General features: G+C 41.9%; 2 protein-coding genes across 7 annotated transcripts in view; one reads left to right on the top strand and one right to left on the bottom strand.

Moving 5' to 3' along the window:
- SRSF2 (serine and arginine rich splicing factor 2) overlaps positions 1–2,023 on the bottom strand; it is a 4,462-nt gene extending 2,439 nt beyond the window's left edge. The window contains exons 1-4 of one of the 4 annotated variants that reach the window (XM_048964889.1): positions 1,895–2,023; positions 1,313–1,707; positions 684–994; positions 1–349 (exon numbers count right to left, since the gene is read on the bottom strand). The exon at positions 1–349 is cut by the window's left edge and continues 2,439 nt beyond it. In XM_048964889.1, coding sequence (XP_048820846.1) covers positions 691–994; positions 1,313–1,674 — 666 coding nt within the window. In that variant the 5' untranslated portion in view covers positions 1,675–1,707; positions 1,895–2,023 and the 3' untranslated portion in view covers positions 1–349; positions 684–690. Of the gene's footprint in view, positions 350–683; positions 995–1,312 lie in introns of all 4 variants that reach the window. The other 3 variants (XR_007380421.1, XR_007380420.1, XM_048964890.1) reach the window with 3 other exon arrangements.
- A 101-nt stretch (positions 2,024–2,124) lies between these two features.
- MFSD11 (major facilitator superfamily domain containing 11) lies at positions 2,125–17,300 on the top strand. Of its 3 annotated transcripts, none has more exons than XM_048964879.1 (16): positions 2,125–2,175; positions 3,264–3,364; positions 3,893–4,046; positions 4,233–4,406; positions 5,744–5,799; positions 6,809–6,916; positions 7,336–7,415; positions 7,514–7,610; positions 9,302–9,360; positions 10,662–10,803; positions 11,624–11,664; positions 12,795–12,860; positions 14,258–14,383; positions 14,807–14,981; positions 15,846–15,981; positions 16,481–17,300. In XM_048964879.1, exons 4-16 carry the CDS (start codon positions 4,311–4,313, stop codon positions 16,643–16,645), a joined length of 1,347 nt encoding a protein of 448 aa, XP_048820836.1. In that variant the 5' UTR covers positions 2,125–2,175; positions 3,264–3,364; positions 3,893–4,046; positions 4,233–4,310; the 3' UTR covers positions 16,646–17,300. The 3 variants fall into 3 exon arrangements, with proteins under 3 accessions (XP_048820836.1, XP_048820834.1, XP_048820833.1); XM_048964877.1 differs by lacking the exon at positions 2,125–2,175 and adding an exon at positions 2,457–2,544; XM_048964876.1 differs by lacking the exon at positions 2,125–2,175 and adding an exon at positions 2,551–2,684.
- The last annotated feature ends 1,210 nt before the right edge of the window (positions 17,301–18,510 follow it).

Below are 18,510 nucleotides of genomic sequence, written 5' to 3'. Positions count from 1 at the left end.
CCTTTTAAAAAAGAGGACCAAACAGTTTGAATGGGTTAAAGACACACTATCCTTTCCCCACCCAGTGTTATCCTTAGGAGCCTCTTCAAGTTGATGACTTGAGGAAAAACTAGTTTCCGTCGTTTTTTCATTGCAAGGAATTTGCCACTTTGCTACAACAGTTACCTCCAGTCAGTACAGGCCACTGAACCGATCTTCCATTCCATTATAAAAGGATAGTGTATCTTTAACATTTAAAGACAAACCTGCTCCAATACACGCCCACAGAAACTGGTCCCTGGAGGATCAGCCAAATCAGTTAAAATCTGCAATACTGGCCAATATTCTTTTAGCAAACAGGAGACCGCAGCTTTAAAGGGGAAAATGCAGATGTTGGATAAATACAGTAAGAAATAGTCATTTTCATCATAGGTTGCGTCTCATACAATATTTTATCAAAACCAAGCCATTAATCTCTCAACAAAACATGAAAATTTTCTGTGCAGAAAGCACTTTGGTATTAATTTCCCTAAACCAATAACCAAAAACCACTGCTCAAGAAAAAGAAAAACAACAAACAGCTAACAACGTGCCCCACTAGGATCCACTCGGTTCGAACTATTAATACTACCAACTACCCAACACCCCACTTAAGTGCTACAATAAAGTAACATGCAAGGTGTGCTGATCCCGAGGTACGTTACCATTCTCCTAGGAGGACACAGCTCCTTCCTCTTCCGGAGACTTGGGAGGGCTCTTAGACCTGGATCTGGAGTTGGATTCCCTCTTTGAAGCTGGTGGAGGGCTCCTAGATCTGGACCGGGATCTCGACCTGGACCGAGATCTGGAGACAGACGAGGACTTTGACTTGGATCTCCTGGCTGATCTGGACTTGGAGGTGGAGCGGGAGCGGGAACGTGTGCGAGAGCGAGATTTGGAGCGGCTGTAACGAGATCGGCTGCGGGACCGAGAGCGGCTCCTGCTTCTCGATCGGCTGCGGCGGCGCCTCCTAGGGCTACAACGAGAGGAGCCGGAGGAAAGAAAAAAAAACGTTAGAATGGAACGCAGGCTGCGCAACGGTCCGCGCTACTGGTCCGCACTGCTACTACTCGGGGACGGGGCGGGAGGAACGGCCCCACGTGGGCGAGAAAATGAGCGTTCAGAGGGCGCCATTGTTCAGAGCGAGTGGCCGGGGGCTAAAGCCGCTGCGGGGCACCCCACGTGCTTCCGCGGCTCCCTCCCCATCCAGAAACTCCTTCGGAAAGCGAAAAAGTGCCGAGCGGCTGCGCCGTGCGAGCGGAGCCCGGCCCTTTTCTCCCCTCCGGCCACTCACCTGCGGCTGCGGCGGCCGTAACCGCTGCTCCCGTAGCGGCGGGGCGGAGGGCCGCGGCGGCTGTGGTGCGAGTCCGGGGGGCGGCCGTAACGGGCCATTTGCACGCGGAGCTCGCGGCCATCCAGCACGGCCCCGTCCATCGCGTCCATCGCGTCCTCGGCGTCGCGTTTGTCGTGGAAACGGACGAAAGCGAAGCCACGGCTCTCCTTGGTGTAGCGGTCCCGGGGGATGTAGACGTCGCCCACACGGCCGTACTTCTCGAAAACCCTCCGGAGAGTGTCCGGGGACGTCCGGTAGGTCAGGTTGTCCACCTTGAGGGACGTCATGCCCTCCACATCTGGCGGAGGGCGCCCGTAGCTCATGGCGGGCTGTAGCCCCCCGAGGGGCGGCGGCGGCTGAGGAGAAGAAACCCGAGGGAAGGGAGGAGAATTTGGAGGCGGCGCGGCCCGGAGCGGGAAGCGCCTCACACGGGAGGAGGAGCGCCGGAGCGGCGGCCGCGCAGAGTCCAGAAAGGAGGAGAGCTACAGGGCATAGGGAAAAGCCGCAGGGTCCTCGGCGGGGAGGGAAGGAGCAAGCACCCACCTTCGGGCTCTGAGAAAAGGACGAGGCCTAAGGCCGCAACGGAGACGCAGCGCCAGGACAACCGCCCTGCCCGCGGCCGCGAGAAAATGAGCGGGGCGCCGCCCGCGCGCGCCTACTTAACGCCACAAAATGGCCGCCGCTACCCCGGAAGTGAAAGCGCCGCTGGCGCGCGTGGTGGAACGCAAACCGGAAGCGACCGAGCAGCTTTTAGTACTTTTTTTTTTTTTTTTTTAAACTCGTGACCTCGGTTCTCTGAGGCAGCCCGGCAAGTAGCGGGGAAAGTAGGTGTCGAAATTAACGGCGTGTACGCATTTAAAAGTGACAATTGAGGCGGATCTGCGGTGACCCGGAAGCAATCGGCAAAGGCAAATTTTGAACATGTGTTATAAAGGGAAAAAAAAAAAAAAAAAGAAAAAAGAAACAAGTCGAGTTGTGGTGAATGTTGTGGTGGAGGGGAAGGATGAGCTGGAAACCCTACGGGGTGAAGGAAAAAATAAGAAAATCGTTGTGAAGGAAAAGCCCCTGCGCGGGAGGAGGCGGCCTAAAATGGCGGATACTGGGGGGGGGGCGGTGCTGCTGCGGCGGCGCTGCGCGGGCGCTTCTCTGCCTTGGGCGCAGCCGCAGTGCTTAATTCTTACCTCTGAGCTGTGGTAAATGTTTCTATCCTGTCTGTTCTGTAAGCTGTTTTTAAAGGATAGGAATGAAAAAAGCTGTTTTAGTATGAAGGGGGGAGAAAAAGGCTGAGAAAGCAAGTTCAATAAGTGATGATTTGGATACAAACCCAGAGGCAGTAAGTTGTTTCCTATAGAAAAGATTTAGGAAATCAAATAACCTGGGATTGGCTTTCATGTCTGTATTGATTGGCGTTTTATTGTTGTTTTTTTTTTTTTTTCCTGTTCAGAGAGTTTGGCTTCATTGCTTTCTGATTCCTCTGCTGAAATGCTTTCACTCATGAGGAATTTAAAGTCCGTATCTTTACAGTGATTTCTTTAAAATGACTGAGGTGGTTCCCTGTGTCCCTCAGTTGCCTGAAGGGCAATCCCTTTGGTGTAAGCTGCTGTCAGCAGAACGATCCCCACACAGCAATGAGTGGGACTCAACGGCTGTGGGCAGGGAAACATAGGGTCTGTTTGTTTAGCGATGCCTTAAAGTAAAAATTAGATTTAAAAATTCAATCTAATTTTAAATACTTAATATAGGAAGGGAGCTTCTCTGACATTAAAAGCAACACCTTGATATTGCTGTTTGGTCTTTGTAAAATAGCCTCTGTATGGTCAAGCTCACTTTCTTCCACAAGTAAAGAATAAAACTTTATGACTTGCCGTTTTCTTAAGTTCTGAATTTTCATCCATTCCTCTTTCTCTGGCAGTTCATGGCGCTGGATTAGCAGAATGCTCCACTCCTGACTCAGGAGATGCAGAATATAGACAAGGTACTGACAGTGACAAGCAGCCATTCCGTCCGTATCAGGTGTGTGTTACCCTGTGTTAGTTTTGCTGACAGTTTGACAGAGGGTTTCAAATCAAAAATATGAATTGATCTTGAAAGTATTACTGAAAACCACTGTAAAGCAGGATATTAGGAGCGAAACGTTACTAAAAGTGAATGTTTCTTGAGAGGAAGTAGTGGAATATTATACAGACCATTCCTTCTCCAGAGTCACTAAGATAAGGCAAAAGCACCAAGCAGAACTTCAGTGTTGGTGATACTGAGAAGTTTCTCTTTTGAGGAATTATTTGCCCTCCAGAGTGACCTTTGCTATGTAGGAATCCAATGAACTAGACATTTTTCTTAGATAAGTGTTTCCAATTCTAAGGTGATGTCTGCACTTTCAAGTATAAAGAAGAAAGGGTACAGTGATAAAACTGCATTTCCCATAGTGCACGAGGGCTTTCTAAGCAGGATCAGCTGATCTGTATTGTGAAATGTTCCTTATTTCCTGTCCAGCATGCATGGAAATGACTTGTGTATGTTAATATCTCATCTTTCCTTTGTCAGGTGATTTACTGGCTTTTGACCAGAATTCTAGTCCATGGCAAGAAACTCAGCTGATTAACCATCTCGATGCTTGGAAAACTGCTTCTCTGGGTGGAATGAGATGTCATGGAGAAGTAACATACTGCTGTCTGCTCTCTTAACTTAATGGGAGAAGGTAGAAAGAATTTTGATCTTTACTTTTTGTATCTATCCACTTATTTTTCCAATGTACTGACTTTGCTGTGTTATTTAAACAAATCCTAGCAGCTAACAAGTAGCTCTCAGGAATCGTCATTTTTTAAGGGTTTTTTGTTGGTGGTGGTTTATTCTTTTTTTTTTTTCTTCTTATTTCTTTGAACAGGAGTTAAGTGGAAACTTTTAAAGGGAAATAGATTTTTTTCCAGACTGAAGCTGAGAACTTGGCAAAATAACCCACAAAATGTCTCCTGACTCAAAAAAACTTTTCAACGTACTTATTTTGGGAATCTCATTCATGTTTATATTCACTGCTTTCCAAACATGTGGAAATATTGCGGTAGGTGTGCATATCAAAACATTCCACAGCTATGTGACAGTTCTGTGCTTTGTCTGATGTGTGAGTTTGTAGTGAGATTTTTAATGTGCTTTGCAGCTTTTGACATTTTGTCTCCTTTCTTTTGGTTTAGCGTTAACTAGATTAAGTTGGTTAACAGGATGCTTAATCAGTTTATTTCCTTAAGGTATCATAGTTACGCATGTAACTCTGTCTGATTGCTTAGACAATGGAAAATTAAGTAATCCTATCAAATGTTAGAACTTCAGTGCCTGTTTTGCTTCATTCCATATATAACAATTGATTTTTATTGTATCTTTTACATTCCTGTTTGTTTTTGTATATAAGCCCTTTCAAAATGTCTGCCTAATATGTTATTATTAACCCCTAGTTAACCTAGGGGTTAACTAGAAACCTAGTTTCTGCTGGAGTTTCTTTCCTAATGCTGCCTATCTTTCTGTTTTAACAAACTGAACATTGAAGGGGAGTGTGAGGTTGACACCTGACGAGCAGTCAGGCTCACACAGCTGCTAGAACTGCCAAGTCACCTTCTCTAACTTAGTTGTTGATATTACTTTTGATATCAGTCTTATGTCAACCTACATCTTGCTTCTCTGTTCTTGCACATTAAGAAGAATTCTTTCTGAGTTTGAACATCTAAATGTCCTTCTCTACACTGTAGAAGTAATTGCTTACAACAGTTATTGTTGTTGAATTATTATACAGCGCAGTGATTAAATTCTGCTACGCAATGAATGTGCAGCACCTCACTGAATTGGGCCTAGTGATCGTGCAGTGATGTAATGTATTGTCATTAAAGTCATTAAAAGTGACTTTCAATCAGATCTGCCAGACAATCCAGCTAATTACATGGTCTCATGATCACTAAAGCTGATTCAAGGGGGAAAAAAAAGGAATAAGCTGTTAACGGAAAGACTGAAAGGATGGAAACTCTTAGCTGAAATTCAAGTACAGCTGAAGCCCAAGTTTGCATAAACTAAGAATACAGTGAATATTCAGCTTGCTCTCCCTCACTGTTTAGGTGAAGATAGCAATGTGTAGGTACCTAAGAAAAATGTTTTGTGAAACAGAAGTTTTGTGAAATACTGTAAGATCTGTGGTGAAATCAGGATGTAATTCCCAAATCTTTATTACTGCTTCAGACAGATGTTTCCCTGCCTGCTATCTCCTTCATCTTCATTGTGGAGATATTGTCAGTTGTAATTAATGCTTTATGTAGAATCTATTAGTGATAATTTTTGATGTTTGGCACCAACTTCAATCTGTTACAAATGACTTCAAGATGTTCTAACAATATTGCACATGATTTCTCCTCACAGCAAACAGTTATTACAAATTTAAACAGCACAGATTTTCATGGCAGCGGCTACACAAGGTAACTCACACACATTTTCTTACTACTTTGCTCCTTGCAGGGTGAAGTTAGTTATAATTACATCTGGTAGATATATACTCTCAAGAGATTCTAGTGCTCTGCTGGCTTCACGATTTAATGGCATACTTAAAGCAGTTTAAATCATGGCTCTCACATTCAGTCCTAATCTGAATTACTTGTTTCTAATTGAGCTACGTGATCGTTTTGTGTATGTTCTTTGTAAAACTAAAACTACCATTCAGGCATCACATTCTCAGCTTTTTATCTTAGTACATTTAAAAAATGTGGAGATTTGTAAAAAAGACAGTAAACTGCTAAGGCCTTGGTTGTTTGCCCCATCTGCTTCTGTGCCTTGGTGTAGTATATGGGTTGTTTGGATCAACTTGGAAATACTGCAACATAGTTGGGAAGGAAGCAACCAGAAAGACAAGAAGAGAAGCAAGGTTTTCAGCTGTCAAATACCACTCTGAATGTTTATTGCACTGACTTGGCCAGACTCACCAAGTATGATCAGGGAGCTTTTGTAAACCAAATTGATCTGTCATATAAGAAAACCCAGATGCTGTTTTGAAAGGTTTACTGTCTTAATATAAACTAAAATTACAGCTACTACAAAATATATCTATACAATTTTTATGGTGCATTTGACAGAAGATGAAAAGCTCACTAATAGATGAAAGTGGTTTTGGTACATTGTGCTTTAGAAGTACTGGGCAGAAAATAGAGCAACTTGTTAAGGCAGTTTGACAAAACCCTGTCATAAATTAGAAGATATGCTGGCCTGCAATGGCTTGGGACTCAATTCAGCAGTGCAAGATACACTTGAGTGTTTCTGTATGGAGTAAAATGGTTGAAGGTAATTAACAACAGAAAGGAAGGAAATGTTTGAATATAAAAATGAGGCAGTTGCTTATGTATATTTTGATACTTTGGAATCAGCTGAGTCTTAAACAATCTGGTTTGTAACCTGCATTTAGTACTTCACTATCTTTGTTGTTTGTTTATGTAGTATGTCCGTTATTTATGGAGTTTTCTCAGCATCAAACCTTATTTCACCTTCAGTGGTTGCACTAGTAGGACCTCAACTCTCCATGTTTATTAGTGGCATATTTTATAGGTAAGTATTATTTTTAATTTCTTTGAAATATCTCTTTTTTTCCACATGGAAGAGCAGTATCAAACACAAAATTGTACTGGCTAAGGAAAACACCATGCTGAGCTGCTACATGTAGCAGTAGGTAACTTCAGGGCACTTCAAGCCTACTGGAAATTGTGTTTGTTTTCTCATAGTTTTCAGATTTTGCTGACTGGAGTTCATGTTGTGGTCTCAAGTTGTTGACTACATAAATAAAGTTCTACATTCTTGGTGGAGCAAAAAGCTTACCTTTTTTTTTTTTACATAACCTGAACTGTATTGCATGGTACCTTGGGTGACAGTGGATGACATAGGAGAAGCTAAGTAAGATAGCTGTTTCTTAAAAAGGACATTCCACTTTGTTTTATGTTCAATAAACAGATCTATTTCTTCTATTCTAGTTTATACATTGCAGTTTTTATCCAACCTTCTACGTGGAGTTTCTATACTGCTTCTGTTTTTATTGGCATTGCAGCTGCAGGTAAGCATTGCTCTTATTCTGCTCACTGTTCTTTGCTCTATTTGAATATACTTCCAAAGCACTTTTATTTCCTGACCAATATCTTTTGCACATTTCAGTGCTATGGACGGCACAGGGAAATTGCTTGACTGTAAATTCTGATGAAAACACCATTGGAAGGAACAGCGGAGTATTTTGGGCACTCTTGCAGTCCAGGTAAGCTTTAAGTAATAGCTTTTTAGTTGTAGTAGTGGAAATGCAGCTTGAAGCAGTGATGGAGCACCTGGTGAGGAGGCAGGGCTAACCCAGGGGAGCTTAGGTGTATGCAACACCTGAGTGAGCAGAGGGGGTGGAGCCTGGATCCACCCCTTCCCAGACCTCATTTCAGGGTTGGCAGTGGAGGTGAGGGTATTTTGCTAGAGATCTCTGCTTACCTGAGGTCTTTTGAGAGTAAGCAGATTTTGTTGTTGTTTCTGTATTTCTGGTATTTTGCAGTCAATGAAGTGGAGAGTTTAGAGCAAAGCTTCTAAAGCTGTTGTGCATTATAAGACAGTGAATGAAAGCTTCCTATTGCAAGTGCCTGCTCTTGACATGCTAAAAAGATACATGTTAGTTCAGGGAGCATTTAGCAAATATCTTGGTCTTGGAGGGCTGTTTTGCATTGGGATCATGAGCTGATTAATGAGATCTCGTGACCCTGAATGGCCTCACCATGTCTGTGTCTCACCTCTGCCTGAGAGCCCCATTTAACCTCAGTGTTGGGGCTCCATTTGCTCTGGATCTTTGCTGGAGGAAAAGATGATGGAAACGTGCATGAAAACAGAGCTGTTGATTTGAAGAGAGAATAAAAAGACTGGGACAGTTTGGAGAGAAGTAAAATGAGGAGTATTTCACTCATGGGTTAACAGAACAGGAAGATGGCAGCTGAGCAGAATGTGGAGCTGTTAGTAAGGACTGCTGTACTAGAGCTCAGGTAATGTGTTGAAACTAAGAAAAGATTAATTTGGAACGGGTGAATTGCTTTTTTTATGTGATGTGTAAAAACTTTTAGAATTCCCTCCTGCTGGAGGATTTGGAGTTGGATAATGTCAGCAGGACTGAAAAGAGATTAAACTCCCTGATAGTAGGGCCACAGATGTATCCTGAAGGCAGATAGCTCTTATGCTGCTAATACAGTGCTTCTGGGTATTGAGAAATAATGCAGGGGATGAGTCACGGTGGTAGGCTGATGAGCTTGCTCTAAATGGCATTGCTGGTGCTGTGTGGAGACAGAGTGCTGCATTAATGGAACAGCAGTGTGAAACAGTGCTGTGCTGCTCGTGTTCCATGTTTTGGAATTAATTAATGTCTTGGTGTAGCAAAGTCCTGATTTCCACAAACTCAAGCAATTGTGTGTTTTATAGCGAGTAGAATGTTTGAGTTCAGATGAGGAAATTTCACTCTAAGGTTGTTTTGAGTCACCATTCTTTCTGAGCTGATGTATTTCAGGGAACTGCATGTAGAAACACAGAATTTCCCCAACCTGTTAACAGCCAGTTTAGTATTGCTGAACTAATATTTCAGACGAGACACACGACTCGTGTAGGGGAGTACTGCAAATTCATCTCTATAGATACATCATCTTTCTAAGCTACACCCTTCCAAAAACAGTGAGACAGAGAAGAAATAGCCATCTAAGTTCATTTGTTACTATCTTGTTCTGCATTGATTCCTAAGAAGAACATCAGGGTGAAAAATACTCTCCTGTGTTTGCAGTTCTCTATAGAATAAACAGTTTGCAAGGGAAATGACTGCTTTCTTATCCTTTCACAATTGTGCAGTACTGGTTTTGCACAGAGCTGTGTCACTGTCATGCTGTGATCTTAATCCTACCACAAAAAGTTCACCTGTGTTGTTCTTGCTTACAGCTTGTTTTTTGGAAACCTGTATATATACTTTGCTTGGCAAGGAAAAACTTACATATCAGGTGGGTGTTACTTGTCTATGGTAACAGAATTATACAGATGCCAGATTGTACAGATTATACAGATTTACAGATTATAATATATTATTATAATTATATAATTATAATATACAATTATACAGATTTCTAACAGTCACTCAGGAATAAGGCACTGACATCTAAATGCTAATCATCAGGCTTCAGGAGTGCTGCCTCTGCTCCACTTCGTTTCTCTGCTAAATGCACTGTCTCAGTTCTCCATAGGCCTTGGCTTGGTAGCACAGCACAGGTTAATTTTTGAAAGTCAGCTCCCATGTTCTCTCATGGGGGCCTTGAAGTTCTGTGCCTTCTAAGTTTCACTGCCATTGCTAACCACAGAATGCAGCCATTAAATATGAGGGAGTTCTGCTGTTGTGACTTCTTACATTTTCAAATGGAAAACGCTGTTGAAATGTCTGGAGACACTTTTTTGAAAGCTAGATGTTAGTATTAGAAGCTCAGACAGCACTTGAAAATCAGTTCCTCCTTTTTACTGCCTATATTATAGGCATCTCAAGATGAAGCACGTTTTCTTCTTGATCTATAATCATGCACAGGTTATTTTTAATTGGGACAGAACAATTTACTGTTTGCCTTTAAGCAAACATCCATTAAACACAAGCACAGGCAATGTCTTTGTGTTTGTTCACTGGTTCAATCACAACTGTTAGCAGTTTCAGCATTTTTTTTCCCCTGCCTAATTTGCAAATAGGAATAACTTTGGTATTGCAGACTTTCCTTTGCCAGACAAGTTGGGTGGTGCACCAGAGCTGGTGCAGAGGGAAGCAGTTCCTTCCTCTAGTAGCACACTGTATGCTGCCTCAGTTACTGAGGTATCAGTGCTGTTAAGGCCCTTCTGGTATACAACTAATAATCTGATGTTACAGTGCTAATATCTGGTAAAGAACAAATTCTTGGGTATCTGCAGGCTTTTGGGGTAGCTTCCTATGTCCATTCTGAATTATACATCTCTTGAAACATAGATTTTTTTCCTGCTAATAGTTCATGCATTTCATTGATAACTGGCTCCTCCTTGGTCATAGTCTTTTGTGGCAGGAAATGCAAGTAACACTCTTTAATATGCCAATGTTTTATTGGCATTGTGAAAATGAGGTAGGAATTTACCAGTAACTGTGTTCATTTGTTCCACATGCAAGGTAACGTAGAAAATCAGTAAGCATTTTAAACACTGCTCTGAATTATGCTTGTATTAGTTCTTTGAAGGAAGCTGACTGTGTCTGAATTGCTTTTACATGCCTTGTTATGACTTTAATTTGTTTTTCCAGAGAGCGATCGCAGAACTGTCTTCATTGCCCTGACTGTTATCAGTCTTGTGGGCACAGTTCTGTTCTTTCTGATTAGGAAACAAGAGGACACAAAAGCTCCAGGGGAGGAAGATTCTGCTAATGAAATCCACGGGGGCAGCTCGTAAGCGCTTGCAACAATGATTTATTGTCACATGTACTTACTTATGTGTCCCTGCTTCTTAATGGAGTGTCAGTTTCACTTTCCCCTCTGAACTGGAAGCCTGAATGTTGTGAACAACCTGTAGAATGCACACATTTGATAGAAAAGTGTCTGTATGTGAACAAGTGAGAATCAATTAATGTTCTGCATATGACATTTTCAAGGATGGAGTGAGGTAATGCACATCAAGTTTTTCCATTAATGAGTGAGTGCCTTTGGAGAGATACCACTTACCTCTTTTTCTCCACTGATTGTTAAATGTGCATCTGGCTTTTGTAGTCTATCTAATCAGTCCAGGTTAAGGGCTGGAATGAGCAGAAATTACTCCCATCCTTTTTCTAAGTTATATTTTCATACTGATATATTTGTCATATATACTCAAAATATTCAGGTGCAACTTCTGAGTAAGCTGGAAGGCAGTAAGACACAGTGCAGTTTTGCTTGAGGCATCATTTTAGATATTTTTGTTTTATTAACATAATGTTAGAAAAATGTCACCAAGTGTGTGCTGGTGAAAAAGCTCTGCCAGCCATTTCTAAACCTGCTCAGAAGGAAATCTCTTGGGTTAAATTTTGAATGGTGTTCCCTTGCTCAGAAAGCCAGATGCATTTTGTGGTCAGTAGTTTAGAGTCTCAAATAACAATGCATTAGCATATTTCAGTACGTAATACAGGCCTAAAAAATGTACAGACATCTTGAAGAATGAACTCATCTGCCTTCAGTGCAATGATATGAGGTGGTTATTGGTTTTCTTTTTTGACTAAGTCATTTATGCACCCAGGTCTGCACGAAACAAGCTGATGAGAGCAGTGGATGCCTTCAGTAAGTACTGCTGAACATACAAGCTGCTTCAAAAAATCCTGACAGATCCTTTCCAGCTTTCCATGGTTCTGCTGATACGTGAAAATGTACAAATCACTCAGAACAAAAAGTTGTGGATAAATAAGGTTAAGAATGCATTTCAATTATTGCACTTGAAAAACAGAAATTTAGATCTGGCCTTTGGGAAAAAGAGACTGCCAAATGGCAATGACTTTCAGACTAGAGATGACAGTTCATGTGTGGATATGGGGCTGATGAGGTTTGAACCTGATAGGAGCTGAGTTTTCTGTGTGAATATTTGTGACTTTGAGCCAAGTGTAAACAAGGTTTGCAAATGGAACAGCTTGGAAACGCTGAAGTTGTGGGCAGATTGCTGTTGGTGTGCAGCTGGTGTGAGGTGGCTGGCTGAACTCTAGAGTGCTTCTCCCATGATGGTGTCATACAACCAAAGTCTGTCTGCAAGCAAAGAAAGTGTAACAGACATCACCTCTGTGCTAGTATAGTGCAGGAGGAATTTGAGTTTGAGATGCAAGCTGCTTTGCAATGCATTCCTTATGCAGACAAGCTCAAAAACAACAGGTCACCCCTGGGGAAAGCTTGTGAATGAAAGTTAAATTGTCTTCTGCAGTAAAAAGAAAAAAAGAAGGAAAAAAAACAACAAAACAGTATAAAGGAGAAGCTGCATATTACTTTTTGTCACCAGATGGTAACACTTTAAATCAATGTTTTTGAACTGAACTGATCAGTTCCCACTGAGTTTGATACGGTCTGTCAGTGTCTGCTTGTTTTAAGATCATGGAGATCTTCATGGACAAAATATGCTTATAGGAGTTAATCGCCATGAGCAGTGAGTACAGAAATACAACGAGGAATAAATTGTCTGCTGGTAGAAAACTGCACATCTCCCTCTTTAATATTTTCCTCCTTGCATTTCTTACAAAAAGATTTGAGATCAAATCGTTGTTGTTGAGTGCAAATGAAGGTCGGTATGCTTAGCACTCTAATTTTCTCATTGCAAGAAAGTCACAGTTGAAATAACTTATTTTTGGCTTAAGCAGAGAGCAAAGAAAGGGCAGGTGCTCTTAGTAGTGTTAGTGGAAGTCACATTAATCTCCTTTGTGTCTTTCCAGAGAGATCTATAAAGCTGAGCTTCACGAAAGAGATTCTGCTCCTCAGTGTTACAACAGCCTACACAGGTATGAGGCAAGCACAGTGTGATTGTGCAGCACTGCTGGGCATCGTTTGGAGTTTTAAACAGAGACCACAGAGCAGAGTGGTGACCTGTGTGTCTCTGCAAACAGTACTTGAATATTTCAGGTGCTGTTGGTATTACTGTGGCAGGAACTCTCTTCACCAACTTCAGTTTGAACTTGATCTGCCACTGTTAGAGCGAAGTATGAGCTGTAGAATAGAAGTGCATTTATTTGTACCATATATTAAAGCAGTTATTCCACAAAAAGACTGTTAAAAGGTTCAAGATCTTGAAGGATTTTTGTTTTTTTTTTCCTACCTATTTGGCTTTGGTTTTTATAGTTAAGCCAAATGAACTAACTTGAATTCCTTGTAGATGTTCAGTGCAACAGGAGTGTGAAACAAGATAACCAGGCAAGGGCACGGGGTGTTGTGTGATGAAATCTGAGGTTGGTACGGAAGGTTTTGTAGAAAAGAATCAGTCCAGCTTGAAAGCGCTGCGTGCTGCCATCTGGTGGCTGCTGGTCGGTATTGCCACTTCGCGGGGAAACGGGAAGTTCGTAGGGCTGGCGCAGGCTTTTACTTCCAAAGGTGCGGTTTGGTTAATCGGGCTGTTGAGAGCTCGTTCCTTTGTGAGGCTCTGCAGGTCGCATGCAGCATTACACAGCCTGCTGCTGGTAGACCAACGTGTGGCGTGCTGTGTTTTTGCCATAGCAAAAGACAGAGGAGGGGAATGAGAGTTCTATTTTCTGTTTTTCTTTAAGCATAACTCTTGGGTTCTTGTAAATATAATTGCTGTGAAGACACTGTGATTTTGAGACTAATGCTTCCTTATTTTGGACTTAAATGTGTCACCTTTCAGTATCAGCAGTAGAAAGAAAGATTTCTGACAAGTTGTTGTTCTTGCTCTGCTTTCATTTTGCAGCTGTGGGAAAGGAGCAGTTGAGCTTAAACTCCCCTTGTTTGGGATTTGGGGGTGCAGGGGTCTTTCTCAGAAATACTATAATCTGGAAAAAAAGAAAAGACATAAAGTGAAATAGTTTCATTTCCTCAGTTACTAAGTGCTGTTTCACACAGAGGTTCTTGTTTGAATGAAATTCCAAAGTTCTTGGAGAGGCAGAAATACAAACTGTTTGTAGGGGTTGTGTCAACAGCAGCAGTACTGAGCCTTAGTGCATCTGATGCTAATTATGTGACTTTTTTTTATATTGCTCCCATGAGCTAGCATAGAAAAGTATGATTGCATAGCTTAAACCTCCTCTTGTTTGTTTCTGTTACATCTACCTCTTTAAAATATGTATTTGAAAGTTACTTTAGGGAAAAACATTAGATAAAAACTATTGCAAAGCCTATGAAGAAAGCCCTCATTTGTCAATCTTGTGTCTTGTGCTTTCCTTCAAAGGGTTGGAGTTAACGTTCTTTTCTGGAGTGTATGGAACATGCATCGGTGCTGTGAATAGGTTTGGCAGAGAAGAGAAAAGCCTCATTGGTCTCTCTGGGATTTTTATTGGTGTTGGGGAAATTTTAGGTGAGTCAAAAGGAAATATTTGCTGATGAGCAACTTGCATTCGTAGAGAGGCACACGTTTTTGCAATCAACAAAGCTAGGCAGGACATCATCCCTCCATAGTGTTGTGAGGAGGAAACAGAAGTCCTGGCACGATACCTTGTGAAAAGATGAAGTGCCTTCATCAGCATCCACCTGAGAAATGTGCCTGCAGGTCTTGGACACCTCTGGCAACCCAGAGCTTCTGTCACCAGGAGAGCTGGTGTGGCAGAGCTGGCAGACACTTTGGGGCTGCTTTCGTGTCTGTCAGTGCTTCAGATGTTAAACACAGGGGTTTTACAACCTATATTTTCAGTCTATTTTTAATTTTCATTACTTGGAATTCAATCCCGTTCTTTCTATCTTTGTTTCTGATGTAAGTCTCCCATCTTTTCCATCCCTACAGGTGGAGGAATCTTTGGTTTACTGAGCAAGAAGAATCGCTTTGGCAGGAACCCCATTGTGATGCTAGGCATCGTTGTCCACTTCATTGCCTTTTATTTAATTTTTGTCAACATGCCAAGCAATGCCCCTGTTGCTCCTATGGAAGGAACAGATGATATTGCTTATATGATTCCAAGGTGTGTAAGCTCTTCACTCTGGCTGTTATAACTCAAGGTGCATATAAAACAGCTTGTACTTCTCATAGAAGACTCATTGAAACAGCTTTTTTGTGCATACTCAATTTAGGGGCTTAAATGGTGTAAGAATAAAAAGCACGAGAATATTTGGTAGCAATTGTACTGTTTGAGAACATAACTCTTACAGTTGTGACCAACAACTCTTGTGCTGGCTGTCAGGAAGTTGGACTCATTCTTACTGTAGCATAGAACACCAGCTTTACACTCTGTGTTTGAATGCTCCTTGTCAAAGCCCAAAGTCTGTTAGTTAGGGGAGGAACATAGGGAGCATTCTTATCAGTGCAAGCTGTTTTTGGGGTGTATTTGTGCTAATTTGTGTGAAAGTAACGTGGTCAGTTTGTGCAGGCACAGCTGCTCACCTGCAGTGATTAGCATTTGTGCCTGTATGTGGGCCTGTATGTTTTTGATAGGAGTGTTTTTCTGAGTGAATTGGTCTTTTGCTCATGTTCCTGCCGTTTTGTTGAATTCACTGTATGTCTGTCTTGGCTTTTGATCACTGCTGTGTGGGCTTTTTGACTCCAGGCATTGAAATGAGATTTTAGCAGTTCTAATTCAGTGTAGAATTGACTGTTGGTAATACTGACAGAAGCCTTAGCATTCAAGGAATTAAAATCTGATGAAGCTATTCTTTTTGCCAGCCAAGTGTTCCCACTTCTTTTCCAATGAAATTTAAAGTTTGGTAACTTTCTTCCATTCTCCATTTCCAAGGTTGTCAAAAGTAGTTCATAGGTTCATGCATTAGTCAGTAGCTGTGTGAGCTGCTTGAATGAGTGATTCTTACATTTGATTGCATTTTTCCTTCAGCAAAGAGGTGGCCATATTCTGCAGCTTTCTGTTGGGCCTGGGAGACAGCTGCTTCAATACCCAGCTGCTCAGCATTTTAGGATTCCTGTATTCTGAAGACAGTGCTCCTGCCTTTGCCATCTTTAAGTTTGTTCAGGTATTACATCCCGTAACCTTCTGAATGTACAAGTGTGGGAATGCTCTTTGTGCAGCTTTAATGAAACTTTTACCCTTAAAAAGGATACGCTGCAAGTGAGCAGGAGTGGTTGTCCGAGTTTCTAGCTGTATTTTGGTAGAAAATAGTTTGTGATGCTGTAAAACTGAAAATAGGTTTTCTGGATTTTGTCCTAAAGCCTTGGCTGCGTTGTTTCCAGACACAATGCTTTGGAATAGAGGAGAACCGTGCTTGCCATGCTTCAAATGCTTTTCAAATGTGTTCATTTTCTGCTGTGAACTCTATTTAAATAAGTACAAACTAAATCTGTTGTATATCATCTGGGGACATATGCTGTGGTATAATTTGATTGCTGTCTCTTCGAAAGAAGCATGCTTAAAGATGCATGTTGAGCTGTGTGTATTGCCAGCTCTGTAACCTTGTGCAGCAGTGCTGGAGGATATCTCCACTTAAAATCTTTCACTTTTTCTTTCCCCATCAGTCCATCTGTGCAGCCGTTGCATTTTTCTACAGCAACTACTTCCTTCTGCAGTGGCAGCTCCTGATCATGGTGGTTGTTGGTTTCTTTGGGACAATCACCTTCTTTGCAGTGGAGTGGAAGGCAGCAGCATTGCTTGCCCGTGGCTCTGACTACAGCAGCATTTGATCTCAGTTTCCCACACCTATAAGGAAGAGCACAGGCACGTTTATTGACAAGTGATGCAAGAAGGTGGAAGGATCAAGCTGAAGAGATTCCGACGGAGGAAGCTACTAATAAATCACCAGTCCTCAAACTGAACATGAAATACAGGAAGAGAAAATGCTGAGACTGAAAGGCTTTTTCCTTGCTTTAATCAGCTGAGTGTGGTGTGTGTCTTAAAAATCCTGTGTTAGAAATGGAAGGAAATCGAGATCAATGTATTGAACAGTTTTGTTCTGAGCCACATCTGAATGTGTAATGGCCTAATTTCACTGTCATCCACTACAGAATTAGTTTTTTCTTTCTCTCCCCAAATTATTTTACCTGTATCCTAGTTCTGCAGACACTCAAATTCTCCCACTGAATGACCAATGCTTTTGTGATGTATTGCAGAACGCATCTGTAAAGCTGAGCAATCAATTCACAAGCATTGATGTTTTTTTTAACAATTAGATATGCAGGAACATTTCTGCAGGAAATGTCACCTTATTCTTTTACCTGGAAGTTCTCAAATCCTTGTGTAGAACAGTTTGCTTTACTCAGGAGGTACCTTGCTGTACCTCCAGGACACAAAACCAGCCTTTCATCCAGCGTCTCCCAGAGTAGAGCTGCAGTGGGGCAGCTGCTGTCACCTTCTCAGGGTAATGCTACATGAGGGGCTGCAGGCTTCCCTCCCACACGTCCCAGCGGCTCTTTTCAGTTCACAGATGGTGATGAAAGTTTCAGTGATGGGAATATTACCAAAGATATGTTTTAAAAGTGCATTTGGAGTCAGAATGTGATCTCTAAGAATCATCTTGTGGTGTTTATTCTGCTGCATGGTCTAAAAATACCTGAGATGATTGATGTCAGCTGTTTCCTTCAGTATATTTAGGGAAGACTGTACTGTAATCTCATTCTGCCTAATGTGGAAACAAGCTGAATGGCATGGCAACTAAACTTTAATCCAGAACGGTTGTAGATGGTGATCTCCTGCACTCAGCAAGTGCATCCCACCTTGCTTTTAGCTGTCTGCATGACATTGTATTGCTGTTTGGTTTCCATCTAGCAGATAAACACGATGCACCTGAAAGCAGATAAACAACACTGAGCAAGTGGGAGTTTTTTAGACACTCCATGTAACTATTCTTAGAAAAGTACCATTTCCCAAGCTTTTCATGCACAGTCAGAATGCAAATGTCTTGTCATATGTTCAAAGGCACGTAAAAATATTGGCTTGGAGTATGCATTAGTAGCTCCTGCGTGTCGTACAGACATAGGTGTGCCCAAGGTTAAACTTGGTGAGGGAGTATGGTGTCTCCTGTGACATTTGCTGTCACTTCAGTTCTTGCAGAGCATATGAAACACTGCTCCCATGAAGCACAGCTGTCCTCATGCATAATGAGACAGCAGAGAAGGATTATTTTAGAGGTATAGGAGAAGATGTAAAATTCGCTCTAGGTTTCCTTGCTATGAGTTTAGTAAGGTGTTAGTGGGAGGATTAGGAGGCACCTGAACAACTGGCAAGCAAAGAAATCTGAGGACAGCCAGGAAAGCCTTTGTATATTTCCAGGAGATGTAATGGATGATGTGGAAGGATGGGATGAGGGCACACACTGAGTGAGGGGTTACTGAGGCCATTCCAATTTGTCAGGCAAACTGAGAAAGTGTTTGGTATTCAATCACAAAAAGTGAGTAGCAGCACTCAAACCTCTTATCCACCCCTGTTATCCTGCAATGTAAGCGTGCTGTTTGTACACAGAGCTCCATAAGATGTATAGGTGATAGGATGCTGGCAGTGGTTACAGTCCTCCTGTTGCTATGTACCTGTATTTTTCTCTCAAATATAAAAG

Source organism: Lagopus muta, chromosome 18 (assembly GCF_023343835.1).
Source record: "Lagopus muta isolate bLagMut1 chromosome 18, bLagMut1 primary, whole genome shotgun sequence".
Classification (NCBI taxonomy): Eukaryota; Metazoa; Chordata; class Aves; order Galliformes; family Phasianidae; genus Lagopus; species Lagopus muta.
The sequence above is the reverse complement of the archived record's forward strand: the minus strand, read 5'-3'. Positions and strand labels throughout refer to the sequence as shown.